This window comes from Rhinolophus hipposideros, assembly GCF_964194185.1.
Source record: "Rhinolophus hipposideros genome assembly, chromosome: 11".
Classification (NCBI taxonomy): Eukaryota; Metazoa; Chordata; class Mammalia; order Chiroptera; family Rhinolophidae; genus Rhinolophus; species Rhinolophus hipposideros.
This window is the reverse complement of record NC_138057.1, coordinates 42,563,568-42,588,487: the sequence shown is the minus strand read 5'-3', so window position 1 is coordinate 42,588,487 and position 24,920 is coordinate 42,563,568. Positions and strand designations below refer to the sequence as shown.

At 37.2% G+C, this 24,920-nt stretch overlaps 1 protein-coding gene across 1 annotated transcript in view; it reads left to right on the top strand.

Moving 5' to 3' along the window:
* The window catches only part of LOC308504853 (guanine nucleotide-binding protein G(q) subunit alpha), a 270,460-nt gene that overhangs the window by 90,828 nt on the left and 154,712 nt on the right, over positions 1–24,920 (top strand). Inside the window, exon 2 of the mRNA XM_081066233.1 lies at positions 8,601–8,785. Coding sequence (XP_080922359.1) covers positions 8,601–8,785 — 185 coding nt within the window. The remainder of the gene's footprint in view (positions 1–8,600; positions 8,786–24,920) is intronic.

Here is a 24,920-nt window from a genome sequence, read left to right as displayed (position 1 = left end):
GGATTGACTCACAGAAAACTCACAGCAGGGCCGTAAAAGAGACAGTAGTATTATAGATGAGGAAACAGGCTTTGAGAGGACAGATAACTTACCCAAAATCACAGAACTGTAAAGAGGAGGAACCAGGATAGGTAGCATGTACAGAATGTGTCATATGTGTAAAAATAGACTCATAAAACGAGAGAGAGATTAGGATCTTTAACATCCTGGCATATTTTTCTCTACTATTCTTGAGATGCCTTAAATGTGAGCAAGAATCGAATGCTTTGAGAGGGAAAGGTTGATCTGCTAAGTGGGTAGGGAAGTGGAGGAAGCGGGAACAGGACTGTCAGTCAGTGAGATGCTTTAGGAAGGCTCAGTATATCCCATATATTTTGTTGATCACTATTTGGGAGCACATTAGGGGGCATGAAAAGCCTCATGTTTGGACCAAACACTCCATCATATTTAGAAATACTCCTTTGACAAAATAGCTTTAAAGTATAGAATGATTGGGGGAAAGGTTTGGGGTTATACAAAATGGCTTTAAAGTATAGAATGATTGGGGGAAAAGGTTTGGGGTTATTAAAAAAAAAATCACTGCACACTACATATGAAAATATAGATTAGTTAAATGTAAAACATAAAGCTGTAAAAGCTAGAATAAAATGTGTATATTTGGGAGTTTTAAAACAACATAAACTAAAATAGAGATGAATTAAATACAAATTTTAAATTTATGTACCAAATTTTGAAAATAAAAGAAAATGGTAAGTTGGGGAAACATTTGTAACCAAGGATTAACTTTGTTTTAAAAACTCATTTGTTCTAAGAGATCAATAAGAAAGACACTGAGTCCTCAAAAACAAAAAAAAAGTAGGTTCATAGAAGAAATACAAATGACTAAGTATGAAACAAGTTTCATAAGTAAAGATGTAAATTAAAGATTTGTTTTTGTCTCTCAAATTGTAGGTATTAAAAAAGTGTAGTGTTGGTTAAAAAAAAAGGGCAAAGAATAGTCTGATGGATGTTTCAACTGGTACAACTATGTGATGGCCAGAGCCTGTATAACTCTTTCATCTAATCACATTTCTACGATGTTCTTGTAAGGAAGTAGAAATTCAGACAAAGATTTTTTCTGAGATGGTTATGACAACATTTACAAAATGAAAAATTAGATATACTCAAAATGTATTTCAACAGGGGACTTATTAAATAATCCCACACCTTCATGATGGCCTTTCAGACAATCATTATTAACTATTTCTGAAGAATAATTAGTATCTCAGAATAATTATCACAATATGTTAAGTGAAAAATAACAATACAGCATTATTCCAGTTTTATTTTAGAACAAAAACAAAAAAGTACATTTGCCTAGAAAAGGAGACTGGAAAGGAATACATTAAAAGGTTCAAATTTTAGTAATTTTGGAAACTTCTGTTTTTCTGAATTTTCTATACTAAATATTTATAACATATGAATTGGAAAAATGTTTTATAAAAAGACAGTTTGTGAGGTCAGAAGACTAGGAGCTCTGGACAGACAGGAGACTGTGGTAGAATGTAGTCCATCTTTTTCCTAATTAGTTGTCAACCAGCAGAATCCTAGAACAAGTCACTTCCCCTCCATGTAAAATAATTGAGTTCTGGGCTTCTCAGACTTTTTCTCTGAAACACACCCAGAGGCAGAAGAGAGTAAACAAACATTCACTCCTCCAGGAGGAAAGAATAGGGGAAGACTGGGCACCTAGGCTCAAAGTGACCTCCTGAAAAAGTTTTAGCATGAAAATTCATTTAAATTCCTATTCTCCAAACTATACTGATATTAGTTTTTAAAAATTTTTTAAATTGAGATATAATTAATATACCATAAAATTCACCATTTTAAAGTGTACATTTTAATGGTTTTTAGTACATTCAGAAGACTGTACAACCAACCGATGCTAGTTTGTAATACGTAGATGTTTGCCACGCATACTCCATGGTAAAACTGATTTTCCAAGAAAATGGTCTTGCACTTTTGAGTGACCTTGGAAGCACTATCAGTTACTTTCCCAGAAGTATACCCAGTGAAAGTACCCAAAATGAGACACCGAGGACTAGATAATCTTCCAGATATTTTTAATAAATTGCATTTCAATGCATTTGGCCTGTCATTCCTTTAAAAACAACTTAACTGGGTGAGTTGTTATTAATAGTCCTGATTACTACTAACTTACCCATCTATTTAGTTTCCACTTACAGTTGATAATACTAAGTTCAGTTAATTTCGATGGTGCATATTAAAAACCCATCTACTACTTCTGCCAGACCTTGCTGGGATAAAGGGTTACGTATCCCCAACCCTTGTCCTCAAAGGACAGTTCTTGAAGAAGAGGAAGTTATGGTGACTTTGGTATTAGAACTGCTGTTTCAGATTCACGTTTCCAATTTAAGTGGAAGAAAATACACAGAAGGCAGAATACATGTATGTTAGAGCACAATGGCCTGGAATGTGGACAACACATGGGTTGTGTTTTGGCTTGGTATTAGTAAATCACTTTTATGTCAGAGCTATTAATTTTTTGCAGGTGTGGGTTGATGATGTGCTTGTGGGTTGAAAATGCCTCTTTGAAATTTCTAGTTCTGCTGTATCCAGGTTTATGTGGAAGTAACCCAAGTTCAGCTCTGGTCGTGCTTAGATTCTGTATTTTAGACTCTTGGCCTAAACCAGTGAACCTTAAGTACAGTTATTTGAACGATAATTGAGCTCTGTGAGACTTGGGTTTGTTCTTAGCTGCTTTTTATCTGGGTGCTGGCCAATCCAGAGGGCAGGGCATAGGCATTTGGCCTGAGTCTTCACATTAATTAAGGGCTTCAGATGTAGATTTCTGATGGTTTGACAAAATTTCCAAATACAGTCATCAGAGGCACTGGCAGAATGAAACAAATATATTCATTGTACAACTTTAAATACCACAGTTTTTATAATTCCATTTGGCATTTCTTTTTTTTTTCCCTGGGAGCTTAAAAAAAGTGGTGGTGGTGTGGGTCTCTCTGAGCCTGTAATAAGCCCAGAAAAGATGCATTTCCTACCTTTCTTTCGGGACAAAGGGAATGAACCATGAGGACCCTTGAAGTTCCTGATAGTGCAGTGTTAAGGGATTGTTATACAGGGCCCTTGTATGGAAATTGGGGACACCAGTGTCTTACAGTAGTGACTGACATGTTTAGGGAACTGAGCAATTCTAATTCTAATACATGGATTATGCTTCACAGCTCTTTTGATTAAAGTGTAGTCTAAGAAGCCAACTTAAGTGGGAGAGAAGGAACCAATGAGTCTATCTATGATTGCTTTCAACAATACGTGATAATCCATTGCTGTTAAGAAGTTAATGTATTACTGAATTTACAACTGTCATTCAGGTAGCGTGTAGGATAAGAAAAGCTGTCCAGCCTTTAGAGATTAATTGGACAGAACTATTTACAGATTACATGGTGCAATGGGCAGAATAAACAGTGTAAATTTAGAGATGCTTAGTATGGGTAGAATACATGGAATAAGTACGGATTTGTGGCCAAGGCTGGATGTAGAAATCCTCTTGTGTTGAAAAGATCTTGGCAAAGCCTAAAATGGAAGCATTGGATTGTGTGTGAGAGTGTATGTCTAGTATACTGTATTCTAACAGTTTACAGAGTGATGCACTCCACAGTAGGATTTTAAATTCACAGTTGATGTTTGCTCTGATGGAAGAACATGTGAAGTGAACTGGGGATTGCTCTCTATTATCGTGATGCAATGGGTAGGGAGGGAAGAAAATGACATATGTCTCAAAGTCAATTATGCAGACTCGATGAAGTGGCCTTTTTGATAGCATGATTCCTAAATAATCTCATTTCTGGACATGTTGATGAGCTGGGGTAAGAAAAGGCAGAGTACTTGCTCAAAGGTGCAGATGGCTTTTCGGGGGGAAATTTTCAGCCATATTTATAGAGCCGACTGAAGGAGAAAAGTAGGAGTTTTGTGGGACTCACACCACTGTGTGTGTTCATATGCTTGTTAAAGTTATTAATGATTTGGAGATATATTCAAATTAGCAAAAAGGAGACCACTCACACCCCACCCATCCCAGGCATTTTATGTCAGGGCTCCTCACTAGATTTTATTTTGTTGTTGGGTTTGGAAACTGTAGATTTACATTACTTAGGTAGGTCAAGAGTTATTTGTGCCTCATGCTGTGAAAAGATTAACCATCACTGCATTCACAAAGCAGTCTACTAGAAGACAAATCTGCTTTCTTTCATTCAGAGTTGAAGAATGGTACTACCTCTCACACTTTCATGTGGCCTTAGAAAACGACATCATTTTATATAATTGGGGAATAGCTTTTTTTGGTACCAAATATTTTTTTCATACCAGTCCTGAGTAGTCCATTTCCAACCCCTGAGAATATTGTATAAGTCTATAAAAATAGAAGTATGTGCTCTTTGGCTTACACATTTGTTAAGAACAGTTCATTTGTCTCCACAGTAAAACTTGTTATGAAACGAAGAAGCTGAGTTTTTTGCTTGGTTGATGTTTTAGTCCATATATTTTCTTTTGGTCAAATCCAATGTTAGTACAGAATACTTTTATCATTCTACCTACAGCGTTTGCATCACACAGATGTTCTCAAATGAGGCTTTGCCTTTACTTTGAATTTGCTGCATTTATATAATAAAATCAAAGTGTGAACAGTAAGTTCATGAGGGAAATTTACTTGGGAGGGATAGCCAGTCAATCGGAAGGTAGCACCAAGATTCAAAATGGGTCCCCATTAGTTGAACTACTGTTCAGATATTTAAAATTAGGTGAAATGGCTAAAATTTGGGTATAGTCAGAGCCGGGTTGAGACATTTTTAGACTGTGAGCAGTAGAAGTTAATTATCGTGAATTTGTGGCAGCTGTGAACCGTCGACCCTTGAACTACTTGGAGGTTAGGGGCACTGCCCTTTTGCGTGGAACTGCAGCCTGCACTCTGCGTAAGCAGACCCCCAACCTCGGAGTTGACCCTTGAACAATGGGGGTTTGAACTGCTCTTGTATAACTAAAGCCACACAGTTCAAACCTGTGTTGTTCAGCGGTCATCTGTAGTGACAAACCCAAACTGGACATCTGACAGCTGGGCTTGAGACCTCATGCTGCCTGCTACTGGCCATGCTATCTTAGTCTTGATGCCGCCCGTCTCCAAGGCCTTGCCTTTCACATGCAATGGGGATAATAAACACAGACATCTACCTCACAGGTTTTTGAGCGGATGAAATGACAATGTTTTTCCAAGTGCTTGGCAAAGGGTTGAACATAAATTTTGGTTTCCTGTACAAAAGAGGGGATATTCAGGAGGTGGAGACCATAGTTCCCCTGTCTATACTGGAGATTGGAGGGTGTGTGTGTGTGTGTGTGTGTGTGTGTGCGCCACAGGTACTGGGTTTATTAGTACTTCTCGGCGGAGTCAGTAGCCCTGGATTCTGGTTTGGGCTCTATGGTTTCTTCATTGTGATTGGCCTTCAGAAGAGTTAAGAGTGTGAGTTAGTGACTAGAAGCACTTTGTAAACTACAGAGCACCTTATGAATAAGATTTGTAGAGAAAATGCAGAGGAAGACGAGAGGGTATTCTCCACTGCCTTGCTATCCCTGTCCTAACCCTTATTAAGCTGCTGCTGCTTTTCTTTTGGTATTTATACAGGCAGGGTCCCAGCAGGAAGCATATGGCACATTCCAGCTGGGTGACTGAGGTGAGTTTTATACAGGAACCTTCACGAAGGATGTGGGCCAGGTGTAAGTAACGAGTTAGGGCTGGGGCAATAACCAGGGCCCCACAACAGCCCAGCAAAGGAAGGGGAGTAGTTATAGGAACCTGGAGAGGGCCACCCATCTGGGGCTGGGGCCTTTTGAACGGGAAACAGCACATTTGTGGTGCCATTACAGGGAGGGAGCTGGGGGAATAAATAAATGCTCCATCCTCCTTCTCCTGCTCTCTGGTTTCCTCCCCGTGTCTCCTGTGGACTAAATCCAAGCAGAAGACTGACCAGAGAGCTCTTATGAAATTCTCGCTGTCAGCCTCCTGGCGCACCAGGCAAGACAAGACAATGGAGAGAGAGGAACTCTGGGTATGTCTGGGGCAACAGGAAATTCTTTTACTTTCGAGTTGATTTTTGGATTCTTTTTTCGTTCCTCTTAAGTCTCCCCCCATTCATTCATTGGCCCCACATTCCGCCTGTGTTTGGGAATCTGAGTCTACATTAGTGTGATGCCCTGGGCTTCGTGACCAGGTCCAAAGAGGTGTCACATGTGGATTGCTCTTGCCTGACATGATTTAAGGGAAACACTAGCCAATGCAGTTTGTACTTTAACATTTCTTCTTGTTCTATTGTAGAAAAAAACTGGCAGAGATTGTAATTTGATGGTTATGTCTATAGTTGAGTTTTTAGAGCAAGTGGTTGGGTCTGCGATCGAGATAATACACAAAGAAGCCATCTGGTTTCTCTCCTGCATACTTTGAATTGCTTGGAAAAGTAAAGGCAGTAGATTCTTTCTATAGATTGTTGATTATGTTGACTGACAATTTCATAGCTTTATTTCTACTAGAGATGCTACCTTGAAGATACTTTTCACTTTTTTTCCAGTGTTCATGATTAGGATTATTAAAAAATTCATTTTAAACTCTTTGTGTTAAGCTTGTTATTATAAAATGGGTTGATAACATTCACATTGCAGTGCTGACTTTATATTTCAAGGAATTCCAGATCACTTTGTTAGAAGTTATGTGAAAATGATAAAGGAATTGGTGATGGCAGTGCTATGGGGTTAAGAATCATCTTTGATTATAAATCTATGAAAGACTTCTGGGTTTACCAAGACATCTGCAGTCACTTAAGAGTGCTTCTATGAAAACTGTCATACTTACTTTAATTTTTGAGAATGTTTATAAAGATAGTAATGAAATCCAACCACCAGAAAAACGAAATTAGGACAGATGTTGTATTCGTAGTATTTAGTTCTCCTTTTCTACTTTTTTTTTTTTTAAATGCTTTGTAGTTAAGAAATGGCAGTAGGGATGCTGGTCATAAAGTGTTTTATTATCATAGTCTTCCATATTTAATATCCAAATTGGTACTTTTAGCTTTTTTCCACACTGTGAAGGGAAGACAGAGACATTTATTGTTTTGGAAATCTCAAGGAAATTTCGAAGTGAGTGAGAAATGATTCAGAAATGAAGTAACATATAAAACAAACCCACTTTCTTTTCGAAAAATGAAGTTTTTTAGATTTATAGGTTTAGAATCTCCATAGAAATTCAGTGAAATGATCTCCTTTTCCTATCGTTCCTTCTTCCCATGGACATTTGTAGCTTTGGTAGGGATTCTGTTCAGACTTATGGTACCAGAAAAGGAATATGGAAGAAGGGAACCATGATACAGCACAGAAGAAAAAGATCCAGTAACAACAACTTCTCTGTTATGTTATTAATCAAGAATGGTCAAGAATGGGCGGGGGGGTGATAAGGGGGAAGGTGAGGGGATTAGAAAACAGTCGGTAACCACAAGATGGCCACTGGGTTTTGAAAATTAATTAGGGGAACGTAATCAATAATGTTGTAAAGATTTTGTAGGGTATCCGATGGACACGTGTCCCATTTGGGAGACCACCTCAGGGATGATGTAGATGCCTGATCACTGCACTGTACACCTGAAGCTGAACAATAATGAATGCCAACTACAATTTTACATATATATATATATATATGTGTATATATATATATATGTACATATGTATATACTTACAAGAAGCAGAGTACAGCATTAGGAATAGAGACAGTGAAAATGTAATGGCATTGTTTGATGTCAGATGGATAGTGGATGGGGGGAGGGGGGTTGACACAGTGTGAGTGATATAAATGATAAATGTCTAAGTATTACTTTGTCTTGTGCACCTGAAACTAAAAAAAAAAAAAAAAAAAAAAGGGCAGAAGAAAGGAGAGTCACTGGTTTTTCTGAAATAGGTGATTCCTTGGAATAACTCAGCCAACCAGACCCCCTTAGTAATCAATACAGTTGCTGTCCAGAAAAATCCTCATTCTTATCTGAATACTGTGTTCTCTGCATACCCCATTTAAAAATAAGAGGAAAATGTCTAAAAATTTTCAGGCATTTTTTGCTTATCATTCTCTGAACAGCATTTGTGTGAGTGTGTTGTTATTTCCAAATCCAAATCCTGGCTAAACAACCCAGCCTCCTGGAAACATTTCAGATATTCTCCAGGGAAGAGAGCTTTATCAAGTATTTATTCTATTCAAAAAATGCTGTTTTCATTGTTTCTTAGAAGATACATGGTTACAAATCACTATCAAAATTCTGAGTAACTTGCAAAGAGGTGACAGTTTTGTTTTTCTTTAAGCTCTTCTGCCTCTGAAATGGACTCTCATCCCTTTAATTTTGCTGAGTGTTCACTATAGGGGCATTTCCACCTCCAGGGATGCCGCTCTCCTGTGATGCTGCTCTCAGCAGGCCCTTGGGGAATGTCAAATCCAAGCCATCAGTTTCTGGTTTAGTTGTGGGAAGGTGTCATGGTCTGACCAGCTGCTGTTGTCCATCTTTCAGGCACAGGAGAGAGTGGCAAGAGCACGTTTATCAAGCAGATGAGAATCATCCATGGGTCAGGGTACTCCGATGAAGACAAAAGGGGCTTCACCAAGCTGGTGTATCAGAACATCTTCACGGCCATGCAGGCTATGATCAGAGCCATGGACACTCTCAAGATCCCCTACAAGTACGAGCACAACAAGGTAGGCATGGCTCCTTGGGGAAGTGCTGGCAGTGTCCACAGTGCAAGCGGTCTCTTTACGGGGCCGGGATGCATCGTGGGTTTTTGAAACGTACCTTTTTCATCTCATCCTAAATGGGACTTTTAAGGGTTCAGTAAGCTGTTCATAAATGTGTTTTTTTCTTAAAGCTTTAAAGTCACATCTATAAATAAATGAAGTTGTATTATTGATAAATATATGGAGTTTTAAAATTTAGGAGTGCAGTTAATAAGTTCAAAACACAATGTCAAAAGTGAGGGAATTCAGAGAGGAGGCCGTGGCCTTGCTTTACCTTCCACTCTTTGTGATTCCTTGAAAAACTAATGAAAACAGCTTAAGAACATTCTGTCCAGTTTAATTTTGGATTTTGTAACTTCCTTTCAATAGTACCACAGGCTTAATTTTATTTCAAAATACGTTCATCTGTCACTTCCAATAACCTTTCAAACACGTTTCCCTACAATTATGTTAAAGTCATGTAAACTTTCTAAAATCACTTGAGAAAGGGTTAGGACAAAAATCTAAATTTCTAATATCCAGTATCATCTCTTAGTTGAAGTAGAAAACCGCGTTTTTTATTCTGGTGGAAACAAACACTATAATTGCTCGCACTCCAACTATTAGAGATCCATGATACCAAACAAGGTTGGTACATGTGATGGTGGCTTCAGTTTGAGTGACACTGCAGTTGCCCCCTAGGAAGCTCACAGGCAAGGACTGGAGTTATACCAGGCAGTGACACTGGTGTGGAGACCCCAATCTGAGGGAAGGGAAATCCATTTGGAATTTGTAGAAATGTCTTTATAGTCTGTTTTCTTCCCTTCCATTAATCCATCAGTACTTCCACTAATGGATACAGTCTTTGTTCCTGAGGGCTTGTAGGTGCTGATCTTATAGCAAGCTGATAAAACCTCCCCTCTAGTTGACAAAACACTGCATTTGCACCTACAGTTCTTTTAGGGCTTTCCATCACAAGTTTCATTCTCTTAGTACTCTTGATAATCTACTCTCGAGGATATTTCCATATACCAGGATCCATAGGTAATAGCAAGAAATTGGCATGCCCAGTGTGACCCATAAGCTGAGATTTAACTCACAAAAAATGAATCATAGGTAAAAGAAAGCAATTTTGTGTACCTTCATTTCTGTTACCATCTAGAAGCATCTCACTCTACAGATAAAATCAGGCATATCTATGTCTTGGATGGTTCCTTGAAATTAACTGGCTGTTTCTTATCTAGTTGATACTCTCACACTTAGTTTTCTGATGCCAACAAGAGGGTTTTTCCACGAATACCAGAGACCCTCCGCAAATAATCCTTCCTGCTTGTATCCTCAAGAGTGAAAAAAGCTGCCAGGTTTCTGAACCTGGAAGTATGGTACCTGAATCAGCTGAAGCAGCCTGGATATCTGAGCAGTATGAATTTAAAAGGATCAGGTTTTGTTTTTGTTTTTGTTTTTTTTGCCCCTAAGAAATCTCAGTGTAATGAGTACCTAAATAAGTGGCATGCTTATTTTGTTGCAGTTGTGAGACAATTCCGTTGAAGAAAAAAAATTGTTTTTTAAATATCCATGACTTTCCCAAACTATACAGTTGGTTGATAATATGGTGATCTGCTGAATTTTGGCTGAGTTACCACATGTGTAGTATGACCAATAGGTGTTGCCAGTTTACACCTTATAATATAACACAGTCTTTCTTAATTATGCCAAGAAATCATCTTTCTTATATGCTCCAGTAGAATCCTGCAGGATCTTGCCTTGATGTTAGATTTTCATATGAAGACCACTTATTATACAGTCATGTAGGTGTAGAAGATGAAGTGGAATTTATGCTTTATTCATACACACAATGAGGAATATTTAACAATGTGCATTATTTGAGCTTTTTATAGAAGTTCTACTTAAGTAGATTTTACTCTGTTGAATACCATTCAGTTAGAAATCAACATCATGAAGAGATACCACATTCTTTCTCAGATATCCTAATTATCCTATGAAATCTTCTCATATCAGTTACTTAAGTACTCCCTAAAATAGTGACATTAACGTGTAGTGAACTTGAATTCTTCAATATGTTTAATACCCTTGAATTCATAAGATAAATTACTTTCACATTTGTTTCATTTTCACAACGACATGTATATACATATTCCAACAACGCATCACCCTCCTCTTGCTTCATCCAGCATCACACTCCTCTTGCTCCATCCATTAACTTCCTGAGCTGTACCCACTCCTTGCATTTGTTAATGCTTGTTAAGGAATTCTATGGTCTCCTTCCTGTTTCACCCAACTGCCGCTTCCTCCTCGTAGACTTCTTCTCTATTCTCCTTCATTGTACAAAGTAATCCCACCCTCCTTTAGCAGAACCCATAGTGGAGTATTTATAATCATCTAGCTTGTATTAATTATGATGATTTGGATGTTGATTTCATTTCCTGTCTAGACTCTAAGCTCCTTGAAAGTAACTGTCTTGTCAGTTCCATCTTGGTATTCTTCATTGTCCCCCTGGCATTGTATCTTGTACATAGTAGAGGCTCAAAAAGGTCTTGTTTTGTGAATTGGTAAATCCTTTGTAAGCTTAAACACCTAAAGTCTCCTCTATTGCCTCGAAAGCTGTTGAAGTGATTTTTTTCAAATCAACAAATAGCTATCAAAATTGTTTTTTGTGTATAAGGAGATAAATGCACTGTGCTGTCAGGGATGCAAAGAGGTTTAATCAGGGCTAGGCGGAAATTTACAATCCAGGAAGGGGTAAGAGACAGCTGAAGGAGGGGCACACTGGGGCGGAGGAATGGCAGAAGTAAATGTTCAGAAAAAGGAATGTGCATGCAGAGTGTAAACTGACCAGTTTACTTTGGGCAGAATTCTTCTAGAAGAGAACTGAAAAACAAGAACCAAAGTGTGGTTTAGGATGTACTTGTGAAAAGTTTTGAATCCAAGCTAAGCTAAAAATCCAAGCTGAATTTTATTTTCTTGTGTTTATGATACTTATTTAATAATAATATTTTATGTTTTGGTCAGAATTTTCTACAGCAGTTTTTGGTTGTCTCTACATTCTGTAAATAGTTTAAGGGATTTAGTATGCATTTTATTGGTAATATGGGAAGCAGTGCGTTGTGATTTATATTATGTTGTAACACTAAAGACAAAATAAATAGCCATTTAGTTTTTCAGAAAGCTTCTTTGCACTTGCTGTCACATTGGCCATGATCTATGGTAGAAGCATAAATAAAAACAAATCACTTTCCAGTATTGTCCAAACTGTCTGTACTAGCTTCTGAGTTCACATATTTTATAAGGCAGAGCATAACTTACAAATGATGTAGCCTGTTCTTAAAAGGGAAATTGCTCAGTTTTGTTTGCTGTGAAATTGGTTCTAGCTATGGAATGCCACACCAGGAGATTGGAATTTATTTTGCTCCTGCCTAAGTGTTACTACATTGGAGCAAGAGTCCCTCTGGTTAGTCCGGGGCTGGCGTAGTGATCTGGGGGAGTCCAGGCCACAATCTTTGCTCCACATGGTGGTGTGGTATCACATGACCTTTCATAGACCTTCCTCAGTGTTCCAGGGATGACTGGTTCAGGAGTGGCTTGTAATAAATTCTCAAATTTTACCAAAATAAAGATTAATTCTTCCCTGAGTGTGTATCTGTTATCCTGTTTTTGGCCTTTCTTTGCCAAACAAGTAATGTTTATAGGTGAGCTGCTTGGACTCAGCCCAAGTGAGAGAATGTGCTTGAGGACTTCTGAATATATGGTGAGCTAGGGTTTCTTTATTCCTAAATGATTACTTTGCCATTTCCCTAAACGCAACTACTGATACCTGATGTGAAAGGGATTAAATATTTGTCGCTTAGTCAAATCAAAAGATACATTTAAGCTTCCTCTAGGTGTAAGGCATCTGACTGAGATTACTACATCATTTATTTTTCAAAAGGGAGAATTTTCATCACTATTATTTTTTGGTTTCTTTATATAGAAATACTTCTCTGATTATTCTTTGCTTTGGTGCGGAAATCAGCTCTTAATAAAAAAGGAAGAGATGAACAGTTTCTTTGCCAACGTGGCTAAGAACTGTTTTGAAGATGTGCTTGAAGAAGTAGATCACAAGGTTTTGACCCTTGAGTTTTATAACTTACTGTCTGTATCTGGCATTGGCATTCTTTCTGCATTGCCTGCAATACCGTGTTTCCCCGAAAATAAGACTGGGTCTTACATTAATTTTTGCTCCAAAAGATGCATTAGGGCTTATGTTCAGGGGATGTCATCCTGAAAAATCATGCTAGGACTTGTTTTCCAGTTAGGTCTTAACATGGTACTTCACATGCATGTGCCTCATTTTCTCAAGTCAGATTGCAGATTACCTTCATGGTAAGCAAGTTTCCAGCTTTATAATTCCTTGCCTCCTCCACAACATGCCTCAAGAGTTGTAGGAGCTTTTGTTCATTGAGCGGGTTATTCCTCATACAGATCCTGTTATCCCTTTATCATTGCCTTATAATTTCTGTGAACTGTGAAATCAAGGTATCCTTATGGCAATTTCAAAGTATTATTGACAGCCCTCAGCTCCATTTGCCAGTCTCCGGAAGAGAAAAGAATCTGACACAATGCTTCTTCAAGAAGTGAACTCAAGACAGTTACTGAGTAGAACTTAGCCACATGCTAATGTCGGTAGGTAATATCGTCACCTTTTCTTCTGTTCTAGTTTCTACTTTTAGGCTCAGTAGTCCTCATGACTGGGGCTCATTTAGCACTTAGGCTGTAGCTGCCTTTGACTAACAAGCCAGGAGTCTGCAAACCTGACACTTGTGTTTCCTTCTCTCCTGGGCGGAGAGGCTCAGAGGACTTGTTGCTACCGTATCTCTTGTCCTCTGTGAACTCTAAGAAAGGACTTGTTACAGAAAAAGTACCTTGTTAAACACATTTACAGCTTTCTGAATTTTCTGTACCTCCTGAGAAAGCTAAGCTCACAGAAGCCATTTTCAAGAGAAAAATATAGCCAAGATTCTGGAGAATTTGTCAGCTTATTCCTGCCTTTGGTCAGTTGAACGAGAAATGACTGTACTTCTTTTTTCAACATGAGAGAATTTTCTTAGTTTATAAAATGCTAAGAGACTGATTTCATTTTAATATTTCTCACCTGTATAATAAGCACATAATAAAAGCAGAAGTTAATCAGTGTATATTTTAATCTGTTTCTCTGAAGAACTGTATCAGTCAAGGTTCTCTGCTTGCAAGCAACAGAAGCCAACACTGGTGAACTTAAGTAGAAAGAGAATTTATGGGACTATGAGGTCACTCCAAGAATTGAGGGGAAGCCAAAGAACTAGCTCTTGGAAACCCTGCCTGGTCTTGGGGACCTTATCTGTGAGATGAATGAACTCTGGCTCTTTTTAGTCTTCCTTGACTCCACTCAAGATTCAAATTCCTGAAAAATTGTGCCTGATTGCTCTAGCCTAGATTCTGTGCTAGCTCTCTGGACATGGTTGGCCAATTTGATTGACAGTCCCTGAGGGGATTCTTGGGTACAGTTAATAGAAGAAGGGGAATGATGCTTGTTAGTGATTTAGTAAATTATATATGAAATAAGTAGCTAAGTTTGAGCCCAAGCATTGAATAGCTGAGTAACATCGGGATTGCTACAGTTTCTTCCTAAGCCTAAATTTCTTTACTCTCTAAGCATGAATTTCCTCATTTGTAAAATGGGACAGATAATAATAGGATTGTTTCAAGGGTTAAATAGACAATTTATGTGAAAATGTTTTACAAATGATAAACAGTTTGGAAGTTATAAGATGAATTGTCATCATGGAGAAAATGAATACTATTAATCTTCCATCTTTATTAAGAATAAAACAAAGAGAAAATAACATAAACAGCATGACCAGGTTTAGGAGGTTTCTAAGAAAAATTTTCCTCAGAGTGACAGTCATTGAAATGGGATTCCAAGGGAGGTAGAGAAATCTCCTTAGCTGGATGTGTTCAAAAATAGAATGTATTTTTAACATGTGAAATTTTTAAAGAAAATTTTGTTGAAATAAGACAAGGAGTGTACTAGACAACCTCTGAAATCCTTCCCAACACTATGTTCCTCGTGCTGATTCTCTGATTGCAAAACTCAACAAAACGATGAAGCTGTTTTTAAAGTTATTTTGTTATAATTTAAAGCTTCTGCCTTTCTTGAACGTTGACCATTCCAGTATGCTTACAAAAAATTAAAAAAAAAAAGACAATAAACAACAGATTCATTTTGACAATGGTTTCTAGCTCAATGGAAATTTTTCTTTCTTTGCATCTCAATCTCATAAGTGATTACAATATTTACATCTATGTAGGTTTTTTTGTGTGTTTGCTTTTTTTAAAACAATGTTTAAAGTTGAAAATCAGATGCTGGTTTTGTGGGTATTGTTAGTGATAGTTATTTTAATTGGATTGTTGGCTATTGGCCAACAAAGATAGCCAGCACTTTTTCATGGAGAAACTTTCTACACCTGCTTCTATAAATCTTTGAAAGTTTTCTTTCTAATAAGTAGTTTGAAGGAATCTGGAGACTTTTCATAACTGATTTGATCCCTTAACCACCTCTTTTTCTGAAGTTGGCTTACCACTCCCTTCTCTCTAGGACTCTTGGGAGTTGGATTACCACTGATTCCCTAGTACTTATAACAACTTTCAAAATTACTTTAAATACTTTTCTTTCTCTTTTAATGTCTTGCAAATACTTCCTAGCCACAGTTTCTTCTCCTCACTCCATCCGTGTTCCATTGTAGTTCTTTATTCATTTTATACCCATGACAACCATGTAAAAATAGACAATGAAGACGAGATTTTTTTATCCCTTTTTCTTGGCTAAAATTAATCCATAATCCCAAGGCATGATGTCATTTATCCAGGATGAGTATCTTGAGTTCAGTTTTATCAGAGGGGACTCTGAAGCAAAGAAAGACTTCAGCAATAGACTAAGACTGCTTTCTTTTCTTCTCTCTCCTTTTCTTTTTGTAATTTTTATATGCAGAAAAGTATACACATCATCAGTATTGACTCCATGCATTTTATCATTGTGAACACATTTGCGTCTAGATCTGTTGATCTGAATCAACATGACCAGAAGCCTCCATCCTACCTTGTAGTCAGTACTCCTAACCCCCAAAAGCTGACCACCATCCTCCCTTCTTATAACATAGATTTGTTTTGTTAGTTTTTGAGCTTTGTATGAATGGAAGCACACAGTGTGTATTCCTTTGTATCTGGTTTATTTCACTCAACATTACACTTGTGGAATTCACCTGTGTTATTACTTGTAATTGTAATGCATTTATTTTCATTGCTGTATAGTAGCAGTACCCCATAGAACTTTATGAAAATGCTTTATGTCTGTGCTGTGCAGTACAGTAGCCACTAAACCACATGTGTCCATTGAGCCCATGCTATGTAGTTAGGGTGACTGGGGAACTGAGCTTTTACTTTTATTTAATCTTTTAACTTTACATTTAAATTTATATGTGACTATTGGTGACTGTATTGGACAACACTGTCATACAATATTCCATTTTTATGAATATGCTACAGCTTGTTTATATATCCTATTAATACAAGTTTGGGTGTTTCTGGCTATTACAAATAATGCCAATATAAACATTCCTATATCTCTTTTGGTGAACATAAGCATGCATTTCTTTGGGGTATGTACCTAGGATTTGGAATTGCTGAGTCAGAAGGTATACATCTGGTCAGTGTCAGTACATAGATAGTACCAAAGAATTTTCCAGAATGATTGTACCAATTTATACTCCCACCAGCTGTGTATGAGAGTTCTAGTTGCTCCATATCATTGACAACACTTGGTATTATTAATCTTTTTTATTTTAGCTATTCTGGTGGCTGGATAGTGGTGTCACATTGTTGTTTTAATTTGCATTTATTCAATAAGTTGGAATATTGAGTGCCTTTTCATATGTGTAATGGCCATTTGGTTATCTTTTATAGAATACTTTTTACCTTTTATTCTGTTGGGTTTTCTGATTTCTTATTGTTTTTCTAGGATTTCTTTATATGTTAAGGATGTGAGTCTCTGTTGATTAACTGTATTGCAGATGTCTTTTGTGACTTTTTGTGACTTTTTCTCCTTGGTTCTTTAGTGCAAAGAAGTTCTTAATTATAATAAGTCCAGTTTATCATTTGTTCCCCCTTCTGATTAGTGCCTGTTGTATCCTTTAAGAATAATCTTTGCCTGCTTTAAGGTCATGCAGATAATCTGCTTTCTTTTCTAAATTCTTTTTTGTTTTGCTTTTTACATTCAGATCGAAAATCTACTTCAGATGGATTATAGAGTATGATGTAAGGTGGGGGGTCACTTTTTCCCCCCCCATATGGATATCTAATTAACCCACCTAATTTATTGAAAAGACCATCCTTTACCCAGTGCAATGCAGTGTCTTTCATCTTTGTTGCACATCAAGTGAATTTATGTGTGAGTTTGTTTCTCAACTCTCTTTTCTGATCCATTGGTCTATTTTGTATATATTTGTGTCAGTACTACGTTAATGACTAAGCTTTGCAATGAATTTTGTATTGTGCAGTATAAGTCATTCAGCTTTGGTTTTCTTCTTCAAGATACAAGAGCTCTATTTACTCACTTTAAATTAAAGGTACCTTTAAGAAAGAATCTTTCTTTAACGGGTAGATTTCCCAGGGTGAATCCAAATATTATAATTATTCTCTATAACATAAACATCTTCCCTTTCTTGGGGCCTCAGTATATTTCCTTGTTCAATCTGTGTTGCTGCCTAGCTCAGTACAAGGACTTCCGTTTTTCCTAGATTAATAACATGGCATTTTTATTATTAATTATCTCATTTACAAAAGATGGTGGAGCTCTGTGTGCTTTTGTTATCATTCAGTGGGGTCATCACTCAATGGGGTCATGTTCTTTCTCACTTTAGCATTTCCTTTAGCAAGAGTGGGAGCTGGACTATGGCTCGTTGTGAGGACTGTAGTCAGGTAAGAAGGTAATGCAAGCCGTTTTTGCCCTTTCTTTAACAGTGTGTTAATCCTATTATGTAAATTCTTTATTTATTTAGGTCTTCATGACGATACTGGGATGCAACTCATTTTGGTGAAGTAGGCATATGAAGCACAGGCAGAACTGTAGACATATGTATCCATACACACACATGCCTGCACACACTTATGTGTGATTGCTGTCTTGTGCATTAGAAATGACCTTTGGATACTATGTGCGTGGGGATAAAACTGATGAAGACCAGCATCCTCTCCAGATTGTATATATATATATATAGTTACTGTCCTCAGGTAGTGTTTTCTCAGCTTACAGTTGCCCGATCTGCTTTGCAGCCCGTCTCATTTGAAAGTAACGCATCTCTTGTGTCTGTGTTCAGCTAATCCACATTGTTTAAAATTGGTGAAAGAAAATTCACATTTGAGGGCAGACATAGAGTATTAGTTACTTAAATTAGCACAGTGTTTGGCACATGGTTCTAGTCTGTTGAATGAATGAATGAAAGTATCTCTTATATGCTAGTCAACATATACCAATTTGGCTGTTTTTAAAAAAAGAAAAGAGAGAGCGCTTTAAGGAACATTACTGATTTGTGCAAACACACGAGAGAACTCTGCTTAAGCAGTCTCCCTCTAAACCCCTTTCAGCCGCTCAGACGTTGGATGTCCAGGGACTGACAGCTACCATATTAAATACATGTGGCATAGTTTAACACATTTTAGTAGGAAGTTGTGAATCTGGTCATTTGGCTGTTCTTTGTTAACTCCTGGCAAAGCATCACATAAATACTTTCTTTTTTCTTTTAAACCAAGTAATGCGTGATTTTCCCCTTCAATTTTAAACCACTGCATCTACTTTCAGTTAGAGAGGCGGAATATATCCTGTCGGAACCAAGGAAAGTGAATGCTTAATGGGGTCTGATGGGATCTAGGGCGGGTATGTAGCATTTTCTTTCTCATTCTCACCCTACTGAAGAAATACTTTCAGTTCCGGGTTTACTTTTAGCTTTTGTAGACACTTACAGTAGGGCTTGCTTAGTATTTGGCAAAGCAACAGTTTTGCTTATCTAAGTCACATGTATCAAAGCCTAAAATCTTGTTGTTTGTAAGAAACTGTACTCTTATTCTCTACTATATTCGTTTGCCCTAAATCAATTATACTTGCTACATAATTGTGCTTTTAAATAGTATATTGTTAATATACTCATGATCTTCATGAACACATGGGCATGTATCCAGACACAAATATCAGTAAGTATAGGTACTTTAAAAAATAATGACATTTTTGTGACCTATCACATTATAAAACGACACTTATGTTTCAAGGGATTAAAAAGTACTTCATTAAAAGCTATGATTACTATTTTAGGCTGATATATTGTAAACGTATACTTTGAACACATTCCCACCCCCCCTTTTTATGTTTCTTAAAGTGAATTTGCTAAGGAGATACTTTTTAAAGTTCTTGCCACTATTACTTTGTAACATGATTATGCAGTTTTCTTATAATAATCGTATGATTTGTTCAAAATGAAAAATGACTTAGAGGAGTGTATTACTGGTATACATTGAGAAACTTGGTATCACTGCCGAGTTCTACCAGAGTATTAGATTGCTTGGTAGGTTATCAGCTCCTTTCAATGTACACACATCCTCTGTGGTAAGAAGTCTAAGGTTTTGAGCTGAAAAGCAGGCAGCATTGACAATAGTAGACATTGGCATGTCTGGAGTGAGCTAGACAGTCAGTGATTGTATGGTAAGAGCACAGCTATTCAGGTGATTGTTTTCTTTGTGCATTCTTGAAGACTAGACTAGTCTTCACTTTCTTGACCTTTTTTAGCCATTTTTACTGCCTCTTAGGCTGTGCCTATGGCAAACTGATAAGAGTGAGTAGCTATTTGGTCATAGTACACTGCAGCCAAACCCTCACTGAAGTTGTGTGTTAAAATACTTTTGGATTCTATTATCCTCCCCCTGATCTTGATCCTATATTCCATATTGTAATGAAAAATTTTGTGTTAGCAGTGCTGTCAGAGTTTTAGGAATTTTGGCCTTGCCAGGGCCAAGTGCAGTGTCAGTATGAAGATACTTCTTCACTTCAAAGAATATGATACTGGCATAAAATGGCCAATACCATACACGTTGCAGATGGTCTGTGTAGATGTTGTGCAGTTTGTGCCCAGCCATGGGGGAGAATGGCAGCCCCATGGAAGAATTGCCTTTTTCTTTGTACAGTGACAATATCATATTGCCAAACACTCCATGGCTGATGGGATTCCTTTTTCAAATTTGCATTAAAAGTGCCATATAGTCTGATGGCAGCTTTGGGCCATCCTAACTAAAGAAGAGGTTGGAAATAGTGACTTTACATTTTAGAACAGTACTTTGCAAACTCCGGTGTGTGTATAAATCATATGAGGATCTCATTAACGTGCAGATTGTATTTCAGTGGATCAGGGGGAGGCCCATGAGTTTTTTCTCTGACTAGCTCCCAGGTGATGTTGAACTTGCCTAAAGTAGAGCCATCTTTGACTCTCCAACACCATAGCTCCTATGAATCATTAGGGGGCTAACCTTTGGAGAGAAGGACCCAGAACTTACACCTTAATAGTATGTCTGCTGAAGAACATTCAGCAACTTACTTAAACTTTCTAAGGTACGCCTTCCTCGGCTGAAAAGTGAAGGTGATAACGGAACCCACTTCATATAGTTAATGTGGGCATTAATGAGTGAATATAGATACAAAACCTTTAAGATGATAACATCAGTATAGTAAGTGTCTACTAAATGGTTGTCGAATTCTTTCCAGGAAGTACTAAGTCAGAAGAAATGTATGGGCCTTTGGGTAAACTGCAGAGTATGTTAAGGAGAAATTGTTGGTTGTTTAAAGATATTAAAGAGGCTGTGACCCAAGCATGAGACATGGATACTCATTATCAGGTACACCAGTGGTTTCTAGGAAGCAGGGGCCTGGCCTTTGATTGGACCTAAGAGAGCTGGTGTAGAGTTTAAGTGATGGTGGGGACTGTAAATGAACGGATTCCCAGGTCCTTGTTACGGCTGGGATCAAGGAGCAAAGAGCACTGACTGGTTCTTCCTTGATAATCAAAGTATCTTGTTATCTTGACTCCAGGGTGTTAGCAACTAAGAGAGGGCAACTAGTCCAGCGAGGAAAAGGGAAGGCAAGGGAGAGAAATGACCTTTGCCCATTACTTTTGGGCCCAGTGTAATGTCAGGTATTTAATATGCTCAAAACTATGAGGCGTAGGTGGTAGCATTCTAGTTTCACAAATGAAAAATATTTAAAATGTGTTTCCTAAATCACTCAGTTTGTAAGTTCATGGGGCTGGATTTTAAAAGTAGAGTTGGGCTTAATTATTCCCAAAAGGCAACTCATGTACTTGACTCCATAAACACCTTTGGCACCAGGACACACATGTTTAATTTCCTTATGAGAAAAGAGTAGGTGGAGTTCTACACGGCCACTCCAACTGTTTTTCCATCTCTTCAGCCAGGGCCAGAGGCAAGACTGCTCTGCTTGCTTACTGCTGGGTCCCTCGTGCCACACACAGTGCCTGATTCACAAGTGGCTGCAGTAAATATTGTAGAATGAATGGATCCAAATTTAATCAAAGAGAGCTGATTGTGTGATGCTATTATTGTGGGCCTTGTAAACTCTTAATTCTGGCAACCATTCATTTGACTTCTGCTTCCTGCCTGGATACTTTTTAAAATTTCTTCATGTTTTTGATTGATAACATGGTTATTTGTTTAATGTCTAGTTAGATTTAAAAAAATAAATAAATAAGCATTATTTATCTCCTTTAAGGCCAGAGGAACTTTAAGACATGTGCTTTGCTTCTAGGGATTTACAGTCTCATTGGAGGGGCAAGATTTACTCCACAGAAAGTTAATTCTTTAACTTGCAGTCAAAACAAAGATTTCTACACAAAAGCATATATTCTTTTTTCCTTCTGTAGTTTCCCTTTCTTTGTCCTCCTTCCTACCATTCTGGTGCATCTGGCACTGAAAGGTGTCTGTTTTCCAATGATTGCCCATGGAGAGATCTTTTCTGGAAGCCAGGGAAGGTGTTTGAGCTTCTTCTGCGTTCTTGGGCTGCCATTGGGTCTTGACTACGATAAAGATATGATGACATAATTCTGTGAAACTTATTCACAAATCAAGGAAGTCGTTGGAAAGCTTGTTCGTCAGAAAAATTACTTGACTATGAATTATAACACATGTATCTATAATATGTGAAATTAAGATATTTGGATGGGTGTTTTCTTAAGGACTAGATTTTTTTTTTTTTTGCTTTCATTTTTCCCAAATGGAAATACATTGATTTTTTTTATATAAATACAAAATAAATGTGGTCATTGTAAAAAGAAAATTGAGATAACGTATAAAAGCTAAAGGAGAAAGTAAAAATCACTTGTAATTTTACCATGTGAGAAATCCACTGTGAACATAATGATATATAAACACATTAAGATTTTAATTATGTACATATAATGTATGTCCACTATCCCTTATCTAAAATTCCTTGGGCCAGATTATTTCTGAATCCAAAATTTTTTCTTTTTATATTTTAGACAGGTAGTTTGAGAAATATACTCTATATTTTAGAAGCCTCCCTGCTCCCTTGAGGTATGGGATAGTTTCCTGTAATATAATAACATTTCATCAGCAAAATATTAATGTTTGCAATTAGTGGAATAAAGATCACACATAGCCTTGCGGCAAGTAATGAAGGAGAATGAATTAAATTAAATGAATTACAAAAAATTCTTTCAGTTCTTGGAACTTTTGAGATTTCAGATTATAGATAAGGGAGTGTAGACCTGTATATAAATACTGATTGTTTTTATTGGACATATACCATAAATACTTTTTTTTTTGACATGCTTTTTCACTTGTGCTGTAATGAACATCTTTCCAGGATAAATTGCTAGAGATGGAATTGCTAGGTCAAAATTCTTTAAGGCTTTTGATAAAGATTGCTAAATTGCCGTCCTGAAAGATCATACTAAATTACAGTGTAAGGTCTGAGATGTCTGTTTTTACCACATCTTTGCCAACTCTTGAGTTTTATTAGTTTTAAGTCTTTCCAATCTAATAGGTGAAAGTGATACTTTAGTTTACATTTTTTAATACTAATGATGTACTTGTCTTTATAACTGTTTGTCCATAGAGCTTCTCCTAGATTCATTCCAGAGATTTTGACATTCGCAAATTATACTGGGGCTATTATCTTATGAATTGTTGGAGATATTAATTAAAATGTCAGGTATGATCACTTAACATTGGTTATTTCATTTAAAATGTGATTGCAATGAAAGAACAAATGTCAGCAAGCTCCAGGCCAAATGTGTGTTTAATCCCTGGCTGGCATGTTGTGCTCCTTCTCCAACGTGGCTCATCGTATGTCCCCATGGTTCTTTTAGCATGGACAAGTATAGTTGTAGGTACAGTGAGGACTCTTTCAAGGATCATTTAGATAGACGTTTCCTGAATGTGAAAGTGGTATTGAATGGCATTCACATTTGAATAGTTCAGTTTGAAATCTCTCCAAGTTACATCATCAACCTATAGGTGAGATTAAGCAAGCCTATACCAAATGGCCCCCTGCAGTTACCTCATTCAATTTTCTGACTAATGTAAAATAGTGTGGCCACACTGCTTGTTCTAAAGAGGAATTTTGATGTGTCATCCTTTCATTCTGTAGGTTTCCCGTAAGCCTGAGGCAGTGGTTTTCAAACATTGGTAAGGTCTGAAATCACCTGGGGAGCTTAATTACAAGGCAGATACTTGAGCCCAGCCACCCAGCAAAAAACCTGAGCCCAGTCCAAGACCTCGGCCTGCCTTGAGAAAGGTAGCCCAGCCCTGATTTTAATCAGATTATTATAATAATAGTAATAATCATAGAAGTGATTTTATTCTTGTTAATATAGGTATTGTTAATAAATAACAATTCAGATAATCATACAATTCTTATTAATGGTACTGTTATGAATGTCGTAAATATATCTGCTCACTCACTATTAGTCAAAGTTCCATGTTAAGTGAATGAGGAACTTTAGGATTCGTCATCTTTAATATCTGATTGAATTTCATTTCCTGGTAATAGAGAATGAAATAAGAGCCATTCTTAACTTTTGAACATACAGAAAACAAATATGTGCAGCATTTTTATGATAAATCATTTCAGGAAGGACATTAGTTTTCTTTAGTTGAGCAATAGAATGCTTTAAGCAAACTAGAATTTTTTCTATTGATGCTATTTTATTATAGTTTACATTTAATTTCCTTACAGTATGTGTGTATGTATCGTCTTTGTGTGTCTTTTTTTGAAACAAGCCTATAAAGAATCTAGCTGCTTCTTTGGTGATACTATCACAAACATTATTCTGAACAATTGATGCAAGAAAGCAGAGCAAGTTTGCATCATTTTCAAACACGTCGATATGTTTCAACATTCTGAAGTCAAAGAAATATAAAAGAATGTTAGCCTACCCCAACTTTAATTTGGGTCACCCCAAAATTAAATTTGACCTAAGCACTAATTATTTGACCTAAGCACTAATTATTTTGTGAACCTTGTTCTTAAAACATAAGCAAGTGTGAACTTCCATCAAATACATCACCCAGATCCCTTTGTGTTCTGGAAATTGATTGTTTGTGGTCTCTGCAGTCAGCTGTTTACTAACTAAAAGCAAAAGTATGCCAAAATGAATTGGGAGAGACTTTCTGCCCCAGTAGAAGCAGGATGTGTCATTAATCTTCTGTGAACTTTCTCCAGCGAATGTTCGACCTAACAGGGGAAGGGGCTCGGCTTTATCTTAGATCAGCAAGTCTGCCCTGGCTTGCCAAATTATCCAGATAGATATAGAAAGTCAAAAGAGTCATTCCGTCACTGTCCTTGTAAGGGCATTTACATTTTGTCTTCAATTTGAAAATGATTTAACGGGATTTTTTTGTTTTGTTTTAGTATTTCCCTGAAACATGGACTGACTGTTAGGTGTGAGGAAATAGAAGCACAGATTTTTAGGTGACCCACCCCCGCCCAGAAGTCATACAACCCTGGAGCTGT